We start from the raw sequence: 23,491 nt of genomic DNA on the forward strand, positions 1-23,491 counted from the left end.
GAACGGTCCAAGAAATATTGATTCTTCTTCGTCAGCCGAGGTAATTAGTTCAGTTACAACGTTTGCATAAAGTAGTAGATCTATTCCATTTTAATTGATTAATTGTTGTATTATAGAGTAAGACTAAGATTTGACATTTCCTTTTATATTAATATTTACCCCTTGGTGCGGGTAAATTGTTTTCTCTCTAATTTAATGCCAAAAGTACAGTGGATGTTGGCTTAATATAAATGTAAAATATGAGTATATACTCACTGGACTTACTTTAATGAATGACTCCTCAAGACTCACAGCTAGGACGTAGTAGACACATGGTAATGAGGTGAAATAATTAACTGTAAATTTACTTTATCTTAATTTGAACAAAGCAAAACACATTATTAGATAATTTGAGGTAAGGTTACTTTCAAATCTCAGCACTTTTACAAATCCAACTTACTAAAAGCGCTCACCAGTATTTCTTCAATGTCACCGTGTTATTGAAATTATTCTAGTAGTATTAGGCTCACCTGAAACTCACTAATCGTACTCACTATTTGAATTGTGAGAAAGACATCGCCATAAAAACAAATAAATTCATTATTGTATTGGGTTTGTTATAATCAACATATTAAAGTGGAGTTGTGGCCAGCACAAACAAATGAACATTCATTTTACCAGCTTAACAGTTAAAATTCTAAGAATTTGTGCTTCGGACAATTTAAACTATTCACCTGAAATCCTCATGCAATTTACGTTTCACGGCGCTTTTAAAATCTTGTAAGAGTTAATTAAAGAGCGCAACTTCAACAGGAAAAATGTAAGATCCAAGAATTTCAAAACAAGCTTCAAATCGATTTCGAGGTAAAATCATCATTTTGCAAATCATAGGTTAACGGGTGATCATATCACTGATACCCGTTCAATAGCAAATCAGGACAATATCTTGAACGTAAAACATCAATTTCAAAACATAAAACATTACCAATTAATCTCAAAAACAATAATTATTCGTCCCACAACTACACTTCATCTAAAATTAAGAGATGACATTAACACTAAATTTCCAGCCTATCTAGCTTGTCATTGTCCTTTCTTGTTATACATTGTACATTATACATCTCTCAGAGCATGTTATACATTGTACATTATACATCTCTCAGAGCATGTTATACATTGTACATTATACATCTCTCAGAGCATGTTATACATTGTACATTATACATCTCTCAAAGCATGTTATACATTGTACATTATACATCTCTCAGAGCATGTTAAATACATTCAAGTTAAAGGTCTGATCTCTACCCAATTTCTATCCATCTGCGCTGTCTCGTCTGATATAACTAATTTGTATTCTGTGGCCGATCATCCATGTTTCAGTTTAGTTTAGAGTCAGCAGAACTCTAGTTTAGGTCTAGGTATTCCAGATCGAGTGAATCTTCTAGCAGTTTGACAGTTGTTTCTTCTGTGATCTCCTTGTCTATCGTATTAAATAGACCATACTTAGCTAAACCTGTAAAACGAATTTGTTTAACCAATCAAAAATTTAAAACATTTGAGTTGAGACCGATAAAAAACAGTATAATTTGTCAAGGATTATGATAATGATGATATCTTTAAAGAGAAATGGAAAAATGAAACAGTTGAAAAAATTGAAAGAATTACCGGAATAGAAGGGTTGAAGGTCCCAGAAACTAGCAATATTAGGGTATGTTATGTAGGGCGCATTCCTTGTTCTCCTCAGCCTTTCTTCTTCTAACTCCATGACCTGAGAAGTTTTAGTTGGTTTGATCATAAAATTGAATTTGTACAAAATAAGTTAGTACCCGCGAAAGTGATTGAATAGGAGATAACATTTGAATCGAAAGTTTATATCAATCCCCAAAATATAGAATCCATAGAAGGGTTGAAAGTTCCCAATATGGAATTGAAGGGATGTCCGGATGTAGGTGGGTGACCGGGGCTGCTAAAAGATAGTCACGTACCATTTCATACTCCTCGCTGATCTCCCTTGACAAGGAAGCGAAGGTCTGGTCCACGAGGTCAGGCTGTTGGTCCAGTGGTCTGTCGCAAACAAACGACCAATGGTGAACCTAGGGAGCAGAGATGTGAGAAATGGTATGGCAGGAATATAACATATCGTCTGGAATGATGTGCACAATTTTACAACGTGCTCTTTGTTAAAACTGTGTCGTACAGGACGAGTCCTACAGCCAGTACATATAATGTACAGTTTCTTTAATTATTTAGGTGTGATATAAACCTGGAAGTCAGGGATCATGTGCGCTGGTAGGATAAGAGCCTGGTCCAACAGTTTACTGACTGACAGATACATAGCCAGGATCTTGGGAGAGAAGTCTAGACTATCTTGAGACTTCTTCTTCTTGAGCGTATCCCTAAACTCAACCAGATTCCCGTATAATTCTGAAATAAGGTTACATTTATTGATGTCCCTTCGGGTGAAGTTTAAGGAGAGAAAAAGGAAGCATTTTTAAGGCAAAATAGTCCCACGAAAACACCAATACAACAAAACCAAAGGCTTGAGAAATAAGCTCCTTACCATTGAGCATGATGGGCCAGAGTGGAGTGTAAGTTCCAGGGGACATCCTCAAAATAACGACTCTGAAACCGAGGAATACTTCCCTGATGACCTGAGGTGCTTGTCCGAGCTTCAGTGCCTCTACAAAGCACTCCTGTATCTTGGAGATGTACTTAGCGAACTGATTATACTCACAACAGAACATAGTGAAGGATAGCCTCCTCAACAGTCTCGCTTTCTGTGTGTAAAACACTTCGTTAGAGCTGAACAGACCTCCAGTAGCTGTTGTAACCCGGACCAGGAGATCCTGGAACAGCAAGTTATCATGTGCTATCAGGTGCTCCGTTATCACCTTCCATTGACACAGGGCTGTGGGCTCCATAACAAAGAAATCTGGGTCCATCAGAGCTTCAAACAACTCCTTAGACCAAGCCTTCCTACAATACTGATAGTCAGTGATAGAGGAGAGAAGAGCCGCGCTGGCTTTAGAGTTGGGCATGTTGTGGTACGCGTGGTTACGGATGTAAACAGAAATCTTGGAGATAAGAGGAGAGAGGATGGCTATAGCTTTATCCTTCTCCTCTGATCCGTACACCAGATCTATTATCTGGGAGAGGCACTCGTTGAGAACGTAGATTGCTTGCAGAGTGTACACGTTGTTGCCCTCGTAATTCTCCTCGTCGGAAGAGCTATCCTCTGAGTCTTCTTTCTTTACGCTAACTAACTCGTTATACTCGGGCAGCACCTCAGATTTCCTGCTGAACCATGAGTTATGTGATAGAGACTTGCTAGCTATCTCAGTCGTCAGCTCAATCAGCTTGACAGTGACCTCCTGTAGCTCTCTCCTCGACTTGGTGTCGTCTAGTTGAGGACAGTTAGTCAGGTAGAGCTGAGGAATCCCACTGCTAGCAGAGTGACGGGGGGTTGGTTAGTGATAGTACAGGCTTCTCTGAGCAGATTCAGAAGATGAGGCCACGCTTTCTGCATCGTCTGTTTCTTAAGGTGTCTGAAGTACTCGAAGGTGAGGTGGACCAGTTCTGTTTCGAACGAGAACCCGAACTGTTCCCGTGAGTCTCTAGGATGAGAAGCAGCGGTGTTAAGGAGCTTCTGTGAGTTCTTCAAGACCACATCATACGTACACACAGTAATGTCCATGATAAGATCAATAAGAGCCAGCTGCTTCTTGCTGGGAGCAGATACAAGGTGTCCAGGTCTCCCAAATATCAGGTTCCTACGATTCAGATGCCACACTTCACAAAGAGAGCTGAGCATTGAGGCAGGGTATTTCTTGAAGAGAGGAGACACAAAGTTGAGGACCAGATTCCTGACATCCAGAGGTTTACCCCAGGGGTATAAGTTCTCTACCCTCTCCGAGTCCACCATCTTCCAGTTGATCCAGACATCCAGAAGAGTATCAAAACATTTGGGGATGAACTGGAGCATGTTGTGTTTAGCATCGTTAACAAACTCATACTCGGTATCACTAGCACTACTCGCTGCTTCGTTACCCATGGAGAACAGCATGAGGAACCCAGATCTATTGGTCTCAGAGCTGGAAGACTGGACAATAGGAGCGTGGACCAGGATGAAGTGAACGACTGAGGTAAGGGACTCCAGTAGCAGCACTATCTGGTTAACTGGAACACACCCCACCACCGGGTTGGGAGTCTTGATGTTGTGGTACTCTTTACTGAGCTGTCTGGTGTTGTGTAGGATCTGCTGGACTGTTACTTCTGATAGTTTCTTTATTAGAGGGGACTTGTAGTCGAAACAGGAGAAGATGGTGTCCAACCATTTCTTGTGGATGAAGGTAACTCGTCGGGTGGTGAGAGCTACTAGCACGCAGTGTGCGAAGAGAGGTTGTCCTACCATTGGTAGGTTCTGGATATACTTGGGGTTGTTGGAGGTCTCTACTTCCGAGTCCACCAGGTTCACTTTGGCAATGTGGGTATCCTGGCAGTTCATGTAGTAGTTCACGTACTTGTAGTCAAACTCGTACTTAGAAAGTGGGCTAGCTAACTTTGAGGAGTCACCCCAACCTATAACATTCTCCAACCTCAGAATATTTTGAACCAGGACCAGTAGTTCAGACTGGAACACTTTAGTCCACTCCAGAATCTCCAGGTCCTCCTGAACGATATAAGCAGCTTCAGTGTGAGCTACAATAGACCTCTGTAAAACGTACAATACAGACTCTTGGAGATGGCACCTATCAAACAAAGTCTCACAAGCCACCTTCCTCAGATCTCCGGGGAGAGAAACACACTTCTGAACTAGAGTGGAGAGGAACTCCACCGCCACAAGTCTAACCTCCCTGTTGCTCTCACACACACACTGGTTGATCCGCTTGTGATCGTATCTCGCCCTGCAGTACCACAAACACACTGTCACTAATAATTCCAGGTAACTCTTGGAGATCTTTCGGAGTCTCTCAGCTACGGAGAGACGAGAGTCTAGTTTGGGGTCTTTCTCAGAGAGGGTGGTCATGAAGAAGGGATCTGCGTAGAGTTCGTCTCTGATGGACATGCGGTGTTTGTGGAATAGCTCGTACACTTCTTGGGAAAGGTATTTGCTTGTTGCGTTGAACTTTGCGTTGTGACAACTCCTGCGGTTACGATATTTAACGTGAATTTTAAGTGCATTTTAACATAACTTCCTTATGAATGGGCCATATTCTTGAACTCCGATAAGATTATGAACCGACCATTATACACAAATACGCTGATTAAGAAACTTTAATATGATAATCAAGATATTGTCATAAATGAATCACCTGATAAAAGGGGTGGGGTCAGCCTGCATCATGGACAGGATGATCTGCCAGAGATATTTGCTCCTGTTAGTATCGTACTCCTGGGAGTAGAACAGTTCGTTCTGACAATCTGTCCTCTTCTTCTCCTCCTTAAGCTTCAAACTCTCATTGTCTCCCGTCATCTCACTCTCTGCTGTACTGTACTCCGCTTCACTGTCCTCGGAGAACACTGACAGTTTAGTGCGAGTGTTGAGCGAGTGTGCGTCCTCTGTCTCACCATGCGAGTGCAGTGACAGAGTGTCTTCAGGCTCCGGAGGAGTGTAGGTCTCGGGTAAGGCGAGCTTGCGCGCGCTGGATGGGTGGAGCAGTTGGATGAGGAGGGGGTCTAGGATCCTGTTGAGATCTCCGTAGTGGAAACATTGGGAGATCCAGGCTTTAGCAAGCAGTCTGGACTGATAGTCAGATCCTCCAAGGCACTCCAACAAGACTAATGTGGTCCTGCAAAATAGAGGGTTCAGAGATTGTACACGTGCAGAATTTGGAGGGTATGTTCAGAGCTTTAACTCTTCTCGTTTTTACATGATGAGCAGTATTAATTTTTTTTCTCCAGATCAAGATGTTTTGTATAATGTAATCTTATTTGAATTAGGGTTACCAATAACCAAACTCCAAAGTCCAAAGTCGTGTAATGCGATTCGTGAAATAATCCTCTGTAATTTGCTATTATTTGCTATCCCTTATTATTTGCTATTAGACCACCTCCACGTGTGCACTCTGCAGGTGCACAGGTTGCAGAGATAACTAATATCTTTCTTTCACCGCACTACCAGTGTAGCAGATAACAGCTTTCATACTCAGCTCACTTGAGTAAGTTACTCTTTAATGGAAGGAAAGGTATTTCTTAATACATCAATATTAGAGTCATTGCGTTATATTTGACCGTAGTAGCATTGACCAACACCAATAATGTCAGAGAAAGATGGTAGCGATCATTCAATTCCAGAGTGGCGTTGTTTGTGAAACTAAGTGGCATTGTTTGTGAAACTATATTAGCGAACGGAATGCATGAATGGAAATGAAAACACGTACAATCGTTTTCTTTCAGACACGACGTGACCCCTCTAATATCGGAGCGAACGAAACGGTCGGCTGACATCATTCTTCTTTGTGTACCATCACCGGATAAAACAATGTTAGTACATTAGAGGACACACACCAAAAATTACTCCTTTATCAACAAAACGGTTGATTGATGGACTGAAATGGTAGATAAAATCTAATGGAGCTAGCAGCCATTGTTCAAACCACGGTGACCATTGTACTCGACCCGTCTGGGGGAATGCAATGGTCACGTGACCGATGTAAAACTTGTCACGTGATCAGCCTAGCACGGTTTAAAAGTCCGGGAGAGACGGCCAGGAATCAGTTTACTGCATCATGATCTCTCAAACTGTTACCTTGATCCTGCTGATGGTGGTGCTGGAGATTAACAGCATGGTTGTTCAATACGACGGAACGGATTTAGGTGAGTTACTGTTGTGGAACTATTTGGCGGGTTAGATTAATTAGTTAGTTCTACCAGATACCTAGATCAAAATCTAAACTTTCAAAGTGTTCCACTTTAGTTTGGGGTTAATTTGTGTCCTTTTCCTCGAGTCTGGAGGACCTATGAACATTTTGATTTTAATGAAAACGTTAGGACTCAGACTCATAATCATAAGGCTAGAATTAGTATGCAATGAGCGTTAACTTCCCCTGGAAGGAAGTTGCAAGAAGTTAAATGAGGAACTGAGATATTACGTTGCAGACCCTCATGAAACCCTCATGACCCAACACATTATCTCCTCAGTTGATGGAAGCGAATTAGTAGCGGTGAAGAAGAGACAAGCCTTCAGACTGGGAAACAGGAACCAGGCCAGCAGACTTAGAGTATTTGGGAGCGGCAGTGGCACGACCCGGTCTGAGGACAGGGGACGACTTCTCTTTGGACCCGCTAAAAAGGTGATGAAGAAGGAACGCGTTTAGCAGGCCACTAAGCGGGAGAGGAGGGTGACCTTCTCGATGACAGGACATTTAAGGGGCAGTTTTTTTTGATGTGAAGAGTATCAGCCTGACGTTTTTTGTGTTTCAAGCCATGAATTTGCTGTTTGAATTTGCATCGTAAAATCGAATACTTGTTTTATTGCTACTTAGAACTTTGGAGTAAGACTTCATCGTCAACACTATTCAAAGTTAATAAACAAATGTCTCTCAAACCTGCTAAGGTCCTTGCCGGACACTTGAAGTTTGCTCCACTCTTTGCAGTTATCAGCTAGACTTGCTGATATGTGCCAGAACACTGTGAACCGTCTCAGTCCCTCTAATCGGTTAGACTGAAGGGAGAGTCTGTTATTAGTCTGTGAGTCTGTTATTAGTCTGTGAGAGAGTCTGTTATTACAGAACAACAGCTCTATGTCCAGTTATGATTCATTATTGATAAGATGAATAGTAACTATAGCTGATCGGCCAAATAAAGGCAACTGATCTCAGACGTTTTTTGATATTCAGTTATCTCAAAAGGAGGTTCTTAATTTCTTTAAGCTCAGGTTTTTTGGCAAACATAAACGTTAGTATAGGGAAAAAATAGGAATCTGTGAAAGATGTGCTTACCACGAGATTGCTAGATAACATAGCACCGATAACATCTTCAGTTATATCAGGAGATGGAGCTAAATGGTGTAACTTCCACAGCAACTTCACCACTCTGTGATGTAGATTTGCGTAGTTTGCCGACAAATATCCCCACAAACTCCGCACTATATCTGTAAAGTACAAGGTTTTGGACTGAATGAAACGGAGTTGAGTTTCTGATAACGTTGGCATGAGAACCACAGCTACACTTCCCTCCAGAGTCTTCCTTCCTGCTCCTTGCTCTTCCGCTGAAAAAAGTGTGTATGAAGGAGACGGTAAGTTGGCTACCAGCCAAGAGTGAACAGAATTAGTTTTAACACGTGACATTGCGCCGTGTAATGGATGAGCTGGCACGTGACAGATAAGTATCTTAAATAAGAGGGAATGGTATTTGGCAAAAGTGTTAAAATTAAAGAAGTCATGTAACGACTGTTAATTCACTATTATAATACTGTACTGAGAATCTGCAACGTGGCCACTTAACAGCTGCAGTAGATTACACGATTGAATAGCTATAAAGCGGAGTGATATAATACATGATGTAATAGACATTTTCAGGTGTTTGCTTCTCATAATTCATGACTCATGAGAGTACCAGAGTTTGGGCCTGGGGCCAAGTGGCAAGTCAAGTGTTTAATATTAGGTTTACAATTCGAGAGTATAGTCTAGTACTAATGAAATCGAAAAGTGCGCGTTTTGAAATTGAGGTCATGGTAAATGTTGCGCCAAATCATGTTGCATCTCACGTTTGTCCCCGCGCGTTACGTTTACGAGCAGTACGGCTATATTTGGCACACTCGACGGATGACTGGCAGTTTTAGGTCAAGTTTCACGCAACATTAAACCGGATCTAGTATGTGTCACAGATATTTTCAAACACTTTGCTGTAATGACTGAGTGATAAAGTTACAACTGAACCAACCTATCGAAAGGGTGAGCCCGATTAGAACTGTTAATGTCTTGATAGACGCGAGAACTATTTCCTCCCAGTTTGTTATTTTGCAACACTCTAAAAGAGACAAAAGCCACCCTGGTAACGCTATCTTTTCATCTGAAATCATACATGGGATTATTTCAGTACTTTAATCTTTAGTTCAGTACTTTGATCATTAGTTTTCTTACGAAACTCAGAGACGTAATTCAATTTTCTACTTCTGGAAGTGACATCACACTTTCACTAGGAATTAAAATGCAAACAGAATGAGACGATTATCACGCTACCTATCTTCCCATTTATAGTTGAGTCAGTGAGAAGAAGCGGTTGTTTAAGTGTCTCATTATCCATGTTACAAAAGATAGGGAAACAAGCAAAGTCTAGGAGAAGAGCACAGGCAGGAAGAAACATGGTCACTATCTCCTCTACATCTGCTGAGTCACATGATGAATTGTAGACTGATAGCACGCGCGTTCTCACCAGTTCGTGCAGGAATGCTTGGTAACTGGGGGGAGCACGTGATCAGTGTACTATTATATGAGTATGTCAAACATCTCCGGTATTTGCATGTGTTCAATGTTGATTGTGATGGAAAAATACATAGATAGATAATAAAATGCTGTAAATATGTTGATATTGACAGACTTAATTTTTAATTTGTTGTTCACGAAACTTAGAGGACTTGATTACACAAAACATTAACACATTTTCATCAACAGCAAATAAATTCCTTACATAGAGATAGCCTCAGAAACGTAATCCTGACTTGGCAGCAGCCCTGCTACAGATGCTAACTTTACTTCGTCCTCGCTTTCCACGTCAAACATCACACTCATCTCATCCATTTGCAGTTCTTTTTGGGATTCTGATGCTGATTTCTTCTTCTTCTTCTTATTATCCCCTCCTCCTGCACCACTTTCCTCTTTTACTTCTCCTTCTTCAGGTTTATCTGCTGTAGGAATGTAGGCGTTACATTATTTTATGTGTATATTTACTCGTTCTTAATGCAAATGATTTCTGAGCATAACTGACTAGGAATCTAATCACTAATTCTTGGAAACAAACAAATTTGGAACAATGTAACAGCCCTGAAATTCCAAGAATTACGACCTGCTCGATTCCGGAACTACATACTTATAATCTATAACTATGTAGTTCTAGAAGCAAGTAAAACATGCTGTCAAGTCAACCCCACATAGCGATAGATATAATATGCAATATGAATTCTGATCGAAAATCTTGAAATCAAAACACCGATTTGTTTTAACCATATTAAACTCTAAAATAGAACAAACTTCTCTATATAAAACTAATAGCATTAGAAAACACACTCACTGTCAGGATTAGCATATATATTGTCCGTGCTAACAGTAGTTGGTTGTGCGCGAGACAGCAGATTAGAACTGGTCTCTATAGCGTGCGCCAGGGTCGCGCCGTTTAGCATGGCGACATGCGCGTGCAGATACTTGCAAATACTCTGCAGCACTTGGGGGAGGAAGGTAGCCTGTACTGACGCACTGTACTCCTGAGATCGTGTGTAACTGTTATATTATTAGTATAAATATTGTTATTATTAGTATTATTGTTATTATATTGTTATTATATTGTTATTATTAGTATTATTATTATGTAGTTATATTGCACATCTCCAGCATTTGTACACTATGCACCAGTTTATATTGTTCATTTAACATCTGCTGTCTGCGTGTAGACTGCACAGTGTACAATCTCATGAGTTGTACATTCCACTTCCTAAAATATGTACAATGTATAAAATATTTCCCCAGAAATGTACAGTGCTATACATCAAGTCACGTGATATCTAAGTTTTACAAATCGTACAGAGTATAATATTATAATATATCTTCTCAAATATCTAGTGAGATAGTGTATTGAGTTTCAGGTCTCCCATCCAAAGCATCATACTTCTTAAATACTTACATCATGATGATAATTTACAGTAACATAATACTGTAATAACACATTAACCACTTCACTATAACCATGACAATTTAATTTAATAAAACATTACCCGATTTTGGTGTGTAACATTCATTTAATCTATTTATAGCCAACATGATAAGATTTAATTCTATCGAACCATATTATCTCTATTGATTTAAATAAGTATTGACTGATCACTGTAGAGCTGTAGTCGGCCCCAATGTAAATCCCACATGAAATGTAGGTATAGCTGTGCAGGCGGATTGTGTTACATGTATATAACTTTTAACTTATGTGTGCAGTGTTAGTGACATGATAACTGATCCAGTCTACCACCTGGTATACTGTTCTACTGACTGTGAAGCTGGGACTATTGACTAGTGACTAGTGACTGTGACTGTGACTAGTGACTGTGACTGTGACTAGTGACTAGTGACTAGTGACTAGTGACTAGTGACTAGTGATTAGTGACTAGTGACTAGTGACTAGTGATTAGTGACTAGTGAATAGTGACTAGTGAATAGTGACTAGTGACTAAGATCACAGTCAGTAACCGTGTGAGGGTGTGTCCGAGTGGGGGTCCACTAATTGGCAGGCAAGTTGACCAATACATAGATTAGTTTAATTACAATAACAAAGTGATTAGTAAAAATGCTCTATTTTCGATTTTTTTTTAAATGTTCTATTTTTGATTTGAATAAAGTTATATACGTAATAATAAACAATAACAAACTCACAAAAGAGACGATCTCGAGCAAGAAGTCGGTGAGAGATAGGATCTCCTCAAAGTCAGGATCTGTACTGGGAACAAAGAGTTTGCTGTTCTCCTCCTTGTTATCCTCCTTGTTATCCTCCTTGTTATCCTCCTTGTTATCCTCCTTGTTATCCTCCTTGTTATCATCCTTACTACTCTCACTATTTTTACTAGTCAGCTGATCAGACAGCCAGTCCCACAGTAGCCCCGGCTCAAATGTACCCAACAGATGGTTAGCTGCTTTTATCAACTCTAAGATATATATCATGATATTTAGTGCTGTAGTACAAAGTGAACAACGGTATATTGGTAATTTTGTGCCCCAAGTGTGCCCAAGTGTACCTAGCTAGATTACCAACTGACCCAAGACAACAACAACATACCTAGAGGTATCACTTATACTCGGGATAAAGTTAAGCACCAATAAATTCACCTTTACCACTGTTTATAATCATCACTAACTAAATTGTCTGATAATACGGTCAACTGATAACGTACCTTTAGCAGTGACGGTGGTTAGTAGTTTGAGTTGGTTGATGTTAGAGGCAGTAACACTGATACCCTGAGATACACAGTTCTTATACAGGGCCCTGGTAATGTCTACTAGCAGGTCCTCTACTATTGCACTTCCTGAAAAGTTAGTGAGATAAGACGGGGTTAGTGGGTGAAGGGGTGGGGAGCGGGAAATGGAACAAAGCAAGGAGCTCTTATCAACCTTAACCCGGGTTAATTAAAGGGAACTAATTCAATTAGAGTAAACTAGTTGTGATTTAGGTATGAAGAAGTTGAGGTATGTTAAGTATGTTAGGTATGAAGAAGTGGAGACTGACCAAAGTCCTGTCTGTCCATGAGACTGTTGATGATCCTGTAGGGCTGCATAACTATACTCTTATCCTCGCTGTTAACATACAGCATGTCTCTCAGACATGTCATCATGTACGGTCTGCCGTATTGACTGAAGAGAGGAGGAGAGTGTTAGTGATAAGAGGAGGACAGTGTTAGTGATAAGAGGAGGACAGTGTTAGTGATAAGAGGAGGACAGTGTTAGTGATAAGAGGGGGACAGTGTTAGTGATAAGAGGGGGACAGTGTTAGTGATAAGAGGAGGACAGTGTTAGTGATAAGAGGGGGACAGTGTTAGTGATAAGAGGGGGACAGTGTTAGTGATAAGAGGAGGACAGTGTTAGTGATAAGAGGAGGACAGTGTTAGTGATAAGAGGAGGACAGTGTTAGTGATTAGAGGAGGACAGTGTTAGAGATAAGAGGAGGACAGTGTTAGTGATAAGAGGAGAACAGTGTTAGTGATAAGAGGAGGACAGTGTTAGTGATAAGAGGAGGACAGTGTTAGTGATAAGAGGAGGACAGTGTTAGTGATAAGAGGAGGACAGTGTTAGAGATAAGAGGAGAACAGTGTTAGTGACAAGAGGAGGACAATGTTAGTGATAAGAGGAGGACAGTGTTAGTGATAAGAGGAGGACAGTGTTAGAGATAAGAGGAGGACAGTGTTAGTGATAAGAGGAGGACAGTGTTAGTGATAAGAGGAGGACAGTGTTAGTGATAAGAGGAGGACAGTGTTAGTGATAAGAGGAGAACAGTGTTAGTGATAAGAGGGGGACAGTGTTAGTGATAAGAGGAGAACAGTGTTAGTGATAAGAGGAGAACAGTGTTAGTGATAAGAGGAGGACAGTGTTAGTGATAACAGGAGGACAGTGTTAGTGATAAGAGGAGGACAGTGTTAGTGATAAGAGGAGGACAGTGTTAGTGATAAGAGGAGGACAGTGTTAGTGATAAGAGGAGGACAGTGTTAGTGATAAGAAGAGAACAGTGTTAGTGATAAGAGGAGAACAGTGTTAGTGATAAGAGGAGGACAGTGTTAGTGATAAGAGGAGGACAGTGTTAGTGATAAGAGGAGAACAGTGTTAGTGATAAGAGGAGGACAGTGTTAGTGATAAGAGGAGAACAGTGTTAGTGATAAGAGGAGAACAGTGTTAGTGATAAGAGGAGGACAGTGTTAGTGATAAGAGGAGGACAGTGTTAGTGATAAGAGGAGGACAGTGTCATTGATAAGAGGAGGACAGTGTTAGCGATAAGAGGAGAACAGTGTTAGTGATAACAGGAGGACAGTGTTAGTGATAAGAGGAGGACAGTGTTAGTGATAAGAGGAGGACAGTGTTAGTGATAAGAGGAGGACAGTGTTAGTTATAAGAGGAGGACAGTGTTAGAGATAAGAGGAGGACAGTGTTAGTGATAAGAGGAGAACAGTGTTAGTGATAAGAGGAGGACAGTGTTAGTGATAAGAGGACAGTGTTAGTTATAAGAGGAGGACAGTGTTAGAGATAAGAGGAGGACAGTGTTAGTGATAAGAGGAGGACAGTGTTAGTGATAAGAGGAGGACAGTGTTAGAGATAAGAGGAGGACAGTGTTAGTGATAAGAGGAGAACAGTGTTAGTGATAAGAGGAGGACAGTGTTATTGATAAGAGGAGGACAGTGTTAGTGATAAGAGGAGGACAGTGTTAGTGATAACAGGAGGACAGTGTTAGTGATAAGAGGAGGACAGTGTTAGTGATAAGAAGATGACAGTGTTAGTGATAAGAGGAGGACAGTGTTAGTGATAAGAGGAGAACAGTGTTAGTGATAAGAGGAGGACGGTGTTAGTGATAAGAGGAGGACAGTGTTAGTGATAACAGGAGGACAGTGTTAGTGATAAGAGGAGGACAGTGTTAGTGATAAGAGGAGGACAGTGTTAGTGATAAGAGGAGGACAGTGTTAGTGATAAGAGGAGGACAGTGTTAGTGATAAGAGGGGGACAGTGTTAGTGATAAGAGGGGGACAGTGTTAGTGATAAGAGGAGGACAGTGTTAGTGATAAGAGGAGGACAGTGTTAGTGATAAGAGGAGAACAGTGTTAGTGATAAGAGGGGGACAGTGTTAGTGATAAGAGGAGAACAGTGTTAGTGATAAGAGGAGGACAGTGTTAGTGATAAGAGGAGGACAGTGTTAGTGATAAGAGGGGGACAGTGTTAGTGATAAGAGGGGGACAGTGTTAGTGATAAGAGGAGGACAGTGTTAGTGATAAGAGGACAGTGTTAGTTATAAGAGGAGGACAGTGTTAGAGATAAGAGGAGGACAGTGTTAGTGATAAGAGGAGGACAGTGTTAGTGATAAGAGGAGGACAGTGTTAGAGATAAGAGGAGGACAGTGTTAGTGATAAGAGGAGAACAGTGTTAGTGATAAGAGGAGGACAGTGTTATTGATAAGAGGAGGACAGTGTTAGTGATAAGAGGAGGACAGTGTTAGTGATAACAGGAGGACAGTGTTAGTGATAAGAGGAGGACAGTGTTAGTGATAAGAAGATGACAGTGTTAGTGATAAGAGGAGGACAGTGTTAGTGATAAGAGGAGAACAGTGTTAGTGATAAGAGGAGGACGGTGTTAGTGATAAGAGGAGGACAGTGTTAGTGATAACAGGAGGACAGTGTTAGTGATAAGAGGAGGACAGTGTTAGTGATAAGAGGAGGACAGTGTTAGTGATAAGAGGAGGACAGTGTTAGTGATAAGAGGAGAACAGTGTTAGTGATAAGAGGAGGACGGTGTTAGTGATAAGAGGAGGACAGTGTTAGTGATAACAGGAGGACAGTGTTAGTGATAACAGGAGGACAGTGTTAGTGATAAGAGGAGGACAGTGTTAGTGATAAGAGGAGGACAGTGTTAGTGATAAGAGGAGGACAGTGTTAGTGATAAGAGGAGGACAGTGTTAGTGATAAGAGGAGGACAGTGTTAGTGATAAGAGGAGGACGGTGTTAGTGATAAGAGGAGGACGGTGTTAGTGATAAGAGGAGGACGGTGTTAGTGATAAGAGGAGGACAGTGTTAGTGATAACAGGAGGACAGTGTTAGTGATAAGAGGAGGACAGTGTTAGTGATAAGAGGAGGACAGTGTTAGTGATAAGAGGAGAACAGTGTTAGTGATAAGAGGAGGACGGTGTTAGTGATAAGAGGAGGACAGTGTTAGTGATAACAGGAGGACAGTGTTAGTGATAAGAGGAGGACAGTGTTAGTGATAAGAGGAGGACAGTGTTAGTGATAAGAGGAGGACAGTGTTAGTGATAAGAGGGGGACAGTGTTAGTGATAAGAGGGGGACAGTGTTAGTGATAAGAGGAGGACAGTGTTAGTGATAAGAGGAGGACAGTGTTAGTGATAAGAGGAGGACAGTGTTAGTGATAAGAGGGGGACAGTGTTAGTGATAAGAGGAGAACAGTGTTAGTGATAAGAGGAGGACAGTGTTAGTGATAAGAGGAGGACAGTGTTAGTGATAAGAGGGGGACAGTGTTAGTGATAAGAGGGGGACAGTGTTAGTGATAAGAGGAGGACAGTGTTAGTGATAAGAGGAGGACAGTGTTAGTGATAAGAGGAGAACAGTGTTAGTGATAAGAGGAGGACAGTGTTAGTGATAAGAGGAGGACAGTGTTAGTGATAAGAGGAGGACAGTGTTAGTGATAAGAGGAGGACAGTGTTAGTGATAAGAGGAGGACAGTGTTAGTGATAAGAGGAGGACAGTGTTAGTGATAAGAGGAGGACAGTGTTAGTGATAAGAGGAGGACAGTGTTAGTGATAAGAGGAGGACAGTGTTAGTGATAAGAGGAGGACAGTGTTAGTGATAAGAGGAGGACAGTGTTAGTGATAAGAGGAGGACGGTGTTAGTGATAAGAGGAGAACAGTGTTAGTGATAAGAGGAGGACAGTGTTAGTGATAAGAGGAGGACAGTGTTAGTGATAAGAGGAGGACAGTGTTAGTGATAAGAGGAGAACAGTGTTAGTGATAAGAGGAGGACAGTGTTAGTGATAAGAGGAGGACAGTGTTAGTGATAAGAGGGGGACAGTGTTAGTGATAAGAGGGGGACAGTGTTAGTGATAAGAGGAGGACAGTGTTAGTGATAAGAGGAGGACAGTGTTAGTGATAAGAGGAGAACAGTGTTAGTGATAAGAGGAGGACAGTGTTAGTGATAAAAGGAGGACAGTGTTAGTGATAAGAGGAGGACAGTGTTAGTGATAAGAGGAGGACAGTGTTAGTGATAAGAGGAGGACAGTGTTAGTGATAAGAGGAGGACAGTGTTAGTGATAAGAGGAGGACAGTGTTAGTGATAAGAGGAGGACGGTGTTAGTGATAAGAGGAGAACAGTGTTAGTGATAAGAGGAGGACAGTGTTAGTGATAAGAGGAGGACAGTGTTAGTGATAAGAGGAGGACAGTGTTAGTGATAACAGGAGGATAGTGTTAGTGATAAGAGGAGGACAGTGTTAGTGATAAGAGGGGGACAGTGTTAGTGATAAGAGGAGGACAGTGTTAGTGATAAGAGGAGGACAGTGTTAGTGATAAGAGGAGAACAGTGTTAGTGATAAGAGGAGGACAGTGTTAGTGATAAAAGGAGGACAGTGTTAGTGATAAGAGGAGGACAGTGTTAGTGATAAGAGGAGGACAGTGTTAGTGATAAGAGGAGGACAGTGTTAGTGATAAGAGGAGGACAGTGTTAGTGATAAGAGGAGGACAGTGTTAGTGATAAGAGGAGGACGGTGTTAGTGATAAGAGGAGAACAGTGTTAGTGATAAGAGGAGGACAGTGTTAGTGATAAGAGGAGGACAGTGTTAGTGATAAGAGGAGGACAGTGTTAGTGATAACAGGAGGATAGTGTTAGTGATAAGAGGAGGACAGTGTTAGTGATAAGAGGAGGACAGTGTTAGTGATAAGAGGAGGACAGTGTTAGTGATAAGAGGAGGACAGTGTTAGTGATAAGAGGAGGACAGTGTTAGTGATAAGAGGAGGACAGTGTTAGTGATAAGAGGAGGACAGTGTTAGAGATAAGAGGAGGACAGTGTTAGTGATAAGAGGGGGACAGTGTTAGTGATAAGAGGAGAACAGTGTTAGTGATAAGAGGAGGACAGTGTTAGTGATAAGAGGAGGACAGTGTTAGTGATAAGAAGATGACAGTGTTAGTGATAAGAGGAGGACAGTGTTAGTGATAAGAGAAGGACAGTGTTAGTGATAAGAGGAGGACAGTGTTAGTGATAAGAGGAGGACAGTGTTAGTGATAAGAGGAGGACAGTGTTAGAGATAAGAGGAGAACAGTGTTAGTGATAAGAGGAGGACAGTGTTAGTGATAAGAGGAGGACAGTGTTAGAGATAAGAGGAGAACAGTGTTAGTGACAAGAGGAGGACAATGTTAGTGATAAGAGGAGGACAGTGTTAGTGATAAGAGGAGGACAGTGTTAGAGATAAGAGGAGGACAGTGTTAGTGATAAGAGGAGGACAGTGTTAGTGATAAGAGGAGGACAGTGTTAGTGATAAGAGGAGGACGGTGTTAGTGATAAGAGGAGAACAGTGTTAGTGATAAGAGGGGGACAGTGTTAGTGATAAGAGGAGGACGGTGTTAGTGATAAGAGGAGGACAGTGTTAGTGATAAGAGGAGGACAGTGTTAGTGATAAGAGGAGGACAGTGTTAGAGATAAGAGGAGGACAGTGTTAGTGATAAGAGGAGGACAGTGTTAGTGATAAGAGGAGGACAGTGTTAGTGATAAGAGGAGAACAGTGTTAGTGATAAGAGGAGAACAGTGTTAGTGATAAGAGGAGGACAGTGTTAGTGATAACAGGAGGACAGTGTTAGTGATAAGAGGAGGACAGTGTTAGTGATAAGAGGAGGACAGTGTTAGTGATAAGAGGAGGACAGTGTTAGTGATAAGAGGAGAACAGTGTTAGTGATAAGAGGAGGACAGTGTTAGTGATAAGAGGAGGACAGTGTTAGTGATAAGAGGAGAACAATGTTAGTGATAAGAGGAGGACAGTGTTAGTGATAAGAGGAGAACAGTGTTAGTGATAACAGGAGGACAGTGTTAGTGATAAGAGGAGGACAGTGTTAGTGATAAGAGGAGGACAGTGTTAGTGATAAGAGGAGGACAGTGTTAGTGATAAGAGGAGAACAGTGTTAGTGATAAGAGGAGGAGAGTGTTAGTGATATGAGGAGGACAGTGTTAGTGATAAGAGGAGAACAGTGTTAGTGATAAGAGGAGAACAGTGTTAGTGATAAGAGGAGGACAGTGTTTGTGATAAGAGGAGGACAGTGTTAGTGATAAGAGGAGAACAGTGTTAGTGATAAGAGGAGGACAGTGTTAGTGATAAGAGGAGAACAGTGTTAGTGATAAGAGGAGAACAGTGTTAGTGATAAGAGGAGGACAGTGTTAGTGATAAGAGGAGGACAGTGTTAGTGATAAGAGGAGGACAGTGTCATTGATAAGAGGAGGACAGTGTTAGCGATAAGAGGAGAACAGTGTTAGTGATAACAGGAGGACAGTGTTAGTGATAAGAGGAGGACAGTGTTAGTGATAAGAGGAGGACAGTGTTAGTGATAAGAGGAGGACAGTGTTAGTTATAAGAGGAGGACAGTGTTAGTGATAACAGGAGGACAGTGTTAGTGATAAGAGGAGGACAGTGTTAGTGATAAGAAGATGACAGTGTTAGTGATAAGAGGAGGACAGTGTTAGTGATAAGAGGAGAACAGTGTTAGTGATAAGAGGAGGAAGGTGTTAGTGATAAGAGGAGGACAGTGTTAGTGATAACAGGAGGACAGTGTTAGTGATAAGAGGAGGACAGTGTTAGTGATAAGAGGAGGACAGTGTTAGTGATAAGAGGAGGACAGTGTTAGTGATAAGAGGAGGACAGTGTTAGTGATAAGAGGGGGACAGTGTTAGTGATAAGAGGGGGACAGTGTTAGTGATAAGAGGAGGACAGTGTTAGTGATAAGAGGAGGACAGTGTTAGTGATAAGAGGAGAACAGTGTTAGTGATAAGAGGGGGACAGTGTTAGTGATAAGAGGAGAACAGTGTTAGTGATAAGAGGAGGACAGTGTTAGTGATAAGAGGAGGACAGTGTTAGTGATAAGAGGGGGACAGTGTTAGTGATAAGAGGGGGACAGTGTTAGTGATAAGAGGAGGACAGTGTTAGTGATAAGAGGACAGTGTTAGTTATAAGAGGAGGACAGTGTTAGAGATAAGAGGAGGACAGTGTTAGTGATAAGAGGAGGACAGTGTTAGTGATAAGAGGAGGACAGTGTTAGAGATAAGAGGAGGACAGTGTTAGTGATAAGAGGAGAACAGTGTTAGTGATAAGAGGAGGACAGTGTTATTGATAAGAGGAGGACAGTGTTAGTGATAAGAGGAGGACAGTGTTAGTGATAACAGGAGGACAGTGTTAGTGATAAGAGGAGGACAGTGTTAGTGATAAGAAGATGACAGTGTTAGTGATAAGAGGAGGACAGTGTTAGTGATAAGAGGAGAACAGTGTTAGTGATAAGAGGAGGACGGTGTTAGTGATAAGAGGAGGACAGTGTTAGTGATAACAGGAGGACAGTGTTAGTGATAAGAGGAGGACAGTGTTAGTGATAAGAGGAGGACAGTGTTAGTGATAAGAGGAGGACAGTGTTAGTGATAAGAGGAGGACAGTGTTAGTGATAAGAGGGGGACAGTGTTAGTGATAAGAGGGGGACAGTGTTAGTGATAAGAGGAGGACAGTGTTAGTGATAAGAGGAGGACAGTGTTAGTGATAAGAGGAGGACAGTGTTAGTGATAAGAGGGGGACAGTGTTAGTGATAAGAGGAGAACAGTGTTAGTGATAAGAGGAGGACAGTGTTAGTGATAAGAGGAGGACAGTGTTAGTGATAAGAGGGGGACAGTGTTAGTGATAAGAGGGGGACAGTGTTAGTGATAAGAGGAGGACAGTGTTAGTGATAAGAGGAGGACAGTGTTAGTGATAAGAGGAGAACAGTGTTAGTGATAAGAGGAGGACAGTGTTAGTGATAAAAGGAGGACAGTGTTAGTGATAAGAGGAGGACAGTGTTAGTGATAAGAGGAGGACAGTGTTAGTGATAAGAGGAGGACAGTGTTAGTGATAAGAGGAGGACAGTGTTAGTGATAAGAGGAGGACAGTGTTAGTGATAAGAGGAGGACGGTGTTAGTGATAAGAGGAGAACAGTGTTAGTGATAAGAGGAGGACAGTGTTAGTGATAAGAGGAGGACAGTGTTAGTGATAAGAGGAGGACAGTGTTAGTGATAAGAGGAGGACAGTGTTAGTGATAAGAGGAGGACAGTGTTAGTGATAAGATGAGGACAGTGTTAGTGATAAGAGGAGGACAGTGTTAGAGATAAGAGGAGGACAGTGTTAGTGATAAGAGGGGGACAGTGTTAGTGATAAGAGGAGAACAGTGTTAGTGATAAGAGGAGGACAGTGTTAGTGATAAGAGGAGGACAGTGTTAGTGATAAGAAGATGACAGTGTTAGTGATAAGAGGAGGACAGTGTTAGTGATAAGAGAAGGACAGTGTTAGTGATAAGAGGAGGACAGTGTTAGTGATAAGAGGAGGACAGTGTTAGTGATAAGAGGAGGACAGTGTTAGAGATAAGAGGAGAACAGTGTTAGTGATAAGAGGAGGACAGTGTTAGTGATAAGAGGAGGACAGTGTTAGAGATAAGAGGAGAACAGTGTTAGTGACAAGAGGAGGACAATGTTAGTGATAAGAGGAGGACAGTGTTAGTGATAAGAGGAGGACAGTGTTAGAGATAAGAGGAGGACAGTGTTAGTGATAAGAGGAGGACAGTGTTAGTGATAAGAGGAGGACAGTGTTAGTGATAAGAGGAGGACAGTGTTAGTGATAAGAGGAGAACAGTGTTAGTGATAAGAGGGGGACAGTGTTAGTGATAAGAGGAGGACGGTGTTAGTGATAAGAGGAGGACAGTGTTAGTGATAAGAGGAGGACAGTGTTAGTGATAAGAGGAGGACAGTGTTAGAGATAAGAGGAGGACAGTGTTAGTGATAAGAGGAGGACAGTGTTAGTGATAAGAGGAGGACAGTGTTAGTGATAAGAGGAGAACAGTGTTAGTGATAAGAGGAGAACAGTGTTAGTGATAAGAGGAGGACAGTGTTAGTGATAACAGGAGGACAGTGTTAGTGATAAGAGGAGGACAGTGTTAGTGATAAGAGGAGGACAGTGTTAGTGATAAGAGGAGGACAGTGTTAGTGATAAGAGGAGAACAGTGTTAGTGATAAGAGGAGGACAGTGTTAGTGATAAGAGGAGGACAGTGTTAGTGATAAGAGGAGAACAATGTTAGTGATAAGAGGAGGACAGTGTTAGTGATAAGAGGAGAACAGTGTTAGTGATAACAGGAGGACAGTGTTAGTGATAAGAGGAGGACAGTGTTAGTGATAAGAGGAGGACAGTGTTAGTGATAAGAGGAGGACAGTGTTAGTGATAAGAGGAGAACAGTGTTAGTGATAAGAGGAGGAGAGTGTTAGTGATATGAGGAGGACAGTGTTAGTGATAAGAGGAGAACAGTGTTAGTGATAAGAGGAGAACAGTGTTAGTGATAAGAGGAGGACAGTGTTTGTGATAAGAGGAGGACAGTGTTAGTGATAAGAGGAGAACAGTGTTAGTGATAAGAGGAGGACAGTGTTAGTGATAAGAGGAGAACAGTGTTAGTGATAAGAGGAGAACAGTGTTAGTGATAAGAGGAGGACAGTGTTAGTGATAAGAGGAGGACAGTGTTAGTGATAAGAGGAGGACAGTGTCATTGATAAGAGGAGGACAGTGTTAGCGATAAGAGGAGAACAGTGTTAGTGATAACAGGAGGACAGTGTTAGTGATAAGAGGAGGACAGTGTTAGTGATAAGAGGAGGACAGTGTTAGTGATAAGAGGAGGACAGTGTTAGTTATAAGAGGAGGACAGTGTTAGAGATAAGAGGAGGACAGTGTTAGTGATAAGAGGAGAACAGTGTTAGTGATAAGAGGAGGACAGTGTTAGTGATAAGAGGAGGACAGTGTTAGTTATAAGAGGAGGACAGTGTTAGAGATAAGAGGAGGACAGTGTTAGTGATAAGAGGAGGACAGTGTTAGTGATAAGAGGAGGACAGTGTTAGAGATAAGAGGAGGACAGTGTTAGTGATAAGAGGAGAACAGTGTTAGTGATAAGAGGAGGACAGTGTTATTGATAAGAGGAGGACAGTGTTAGTGATAAGAGGAGGACAGTGTTAGTGATAAGAGGAGGACAGTGTTAGTGATAAGAGGAGGACAGTGTTAGTGATAAGAAGATGACAGTGTTAGTGATAAGAGGAGGACAGTGTTAGTGATAAGAGGAGAACAGTGTTAGTGATAAGAGGAGGACGGTGTTAGTGATAAGAGGAGGACAGTGTTAGTGATAACAGGAGGACAGTGTTAGTGATAAGAGGAGGACAGTGTTAGTGATAAGAGGAGGACAGTGTTAGTGATAAGAGGGGGACAGTGTTAGTGATAAGAGGAGAACAGTGTTAGTGATAAGAGGAGGACAGTGTTAGTGATAAGAGGAGGACAGTGTTAGTGATAAGAGGGGACAGTGTTAGTGATAAGAGGGGGACAGTGTTAGTGATAAGAGGAGGACAGTGTTAGTGATAAGAGGAGGACAGTGTTAGTGATAAGAGGAGAACAGTGTTAGTGATAAGAGGAGGACAGTGTTAGTGATAAAAGGAGGACAGTGTTAGTGATAAGAGGAGGACAGTGTTAGTGATAAGAGGAGGACAGTGTTAGTGATAAGAGGAGGACAGTGTTAGTGATAAGAGGAGGACAGTGTTAGTGATAAGAGGAGGACAGTGTTAGTGATAAGAGGAGGACGGTGTTAGTGATAAGAGGAGAACATTGTTAGTGATAAGAGGAGGACAGTGTTAGTGATAAGAGGAGGACAGTGTTAGTGATAAGAGGAGGACAGTGTTAGTGATAACAGGAGGATAGTGTTAGTGATAAGAGGAGGACAGTGTTAGTGATAAGAGGAGGACAGTGTTAGTGATAAGAGGAGGACAGTGTTAGTGATAAGAGGAGGACAGTGTTAGTGATAAGAGGAGGACAGTGTTA

At 41.6% G+C, this 23,491-nt stretch overlaps 2 protein-coding genes across 5 annotated transcripts in view; both read right to left on the bottom strand.

Moving 5' to 3' along the window:
* Nucleotides 1-1,166: 1,166 nt before the first annotated feature.
* LOC134813502 (protein dopey-1-like) overlaps nt 1,167-23,491 on the bottom strand; it is a 38,424-nt gene continuing 16,099 nt past the window's right edge. For 2 of the 4 annotated variants that reach the window (XM_063821309.1, XM_063821307.1), the window contains 15 exons: nt 12,406-12,530; nt 12,074-12,205; nt 11,559-11,827; nt 10,213-10,402; nt 9,613-9,826; nt 9,165-9,382; nt 8,866-8,994; nt 7,923-8,191; nt 7,530-7,645; nt 5,295-5,771; nt 2,543-5,126; nt 2,246-2,406; nt 1,968-2,075; nt 1,648-1,750; nt 1,167-1,495 (listed from right to left, as the gene is read on the bottom strand). In XM_063821309.1, the coding sequence (XP_063677379.1) occupies nt 3,401-5,126; nt 5,295-5,771; nt 7,530-7,645; nt 7,923-8,191; nt 8,866-8,994; nt 9,165-9,382; nt 9,613-9,826; nt 10,213-10,402; nt 11,559-11,827; nt 12,074-12,205; nt 12,406-12,530 (3,865 nt within the window). In that variant the 3' untranslated portion in view covers nt 1,167-1,495; nt 1,648-1,750; nt 1,968-2,075; nt 2,246-2,406; nt 2,543-3,400. Of the gene's footprint in view, nt 1,496-1,647; nt 1,751-1,967; nt 2,076-2,245; nt 2,407-2,542; nt 5,127-5,294; nt 5,772-7,529; nt 7,646-7,922; nt 8,192-8,865; nt 8,995-9,164; nt 9,383-9,612; nt 9,830-10,212; nt 10,403-11,558; nt 11,828-12,073; nt 12,206-12,405; nt 12,531-23,491 lie in introns of all 4 variants that reach the window. The other 2 variants (XM_063821308.1, XM_063821306.1) reach the window with 1 other exon arrangement.
* On the bottom strand, nt 1,386-3,020 carry LOC134813123 (protein dopey-1-like). Its single transcript, XM_063820810.1, has 5 exons — nt 2,543-3,020; nt 2,246-2,406; nt 1,968-2,075; nt 1,648-1,750; nt 1,386-1,495 (listed from the first exon to the last, which is right to left on the bottom strand). The coding sequence occupies exons 1-5, from the start codon at nt 3,018-3,020 to the stop codon at nt 1,386-1,388; spliced, it is 960 nt and encodes a 319-aa protein (XP_063676880.1).

This window comes from Bolinopsis microptera, chromosome 3 (genome assembly GCF_026151205.1).
Source record: "Bolinopsis microptera isolate Bmic1 chromosome 3, MBARI_Bmic_1.0, whole genome shotgun sequence".
In the NCBI taxonomy this organism is placed as follows: domain Eukaryota; kingdom Metazoa; phylum Ctenophora; class Tentaculata; order Lobata; family Bolinopsidae; genus Bolinopsis; species Bolinopsis microptera.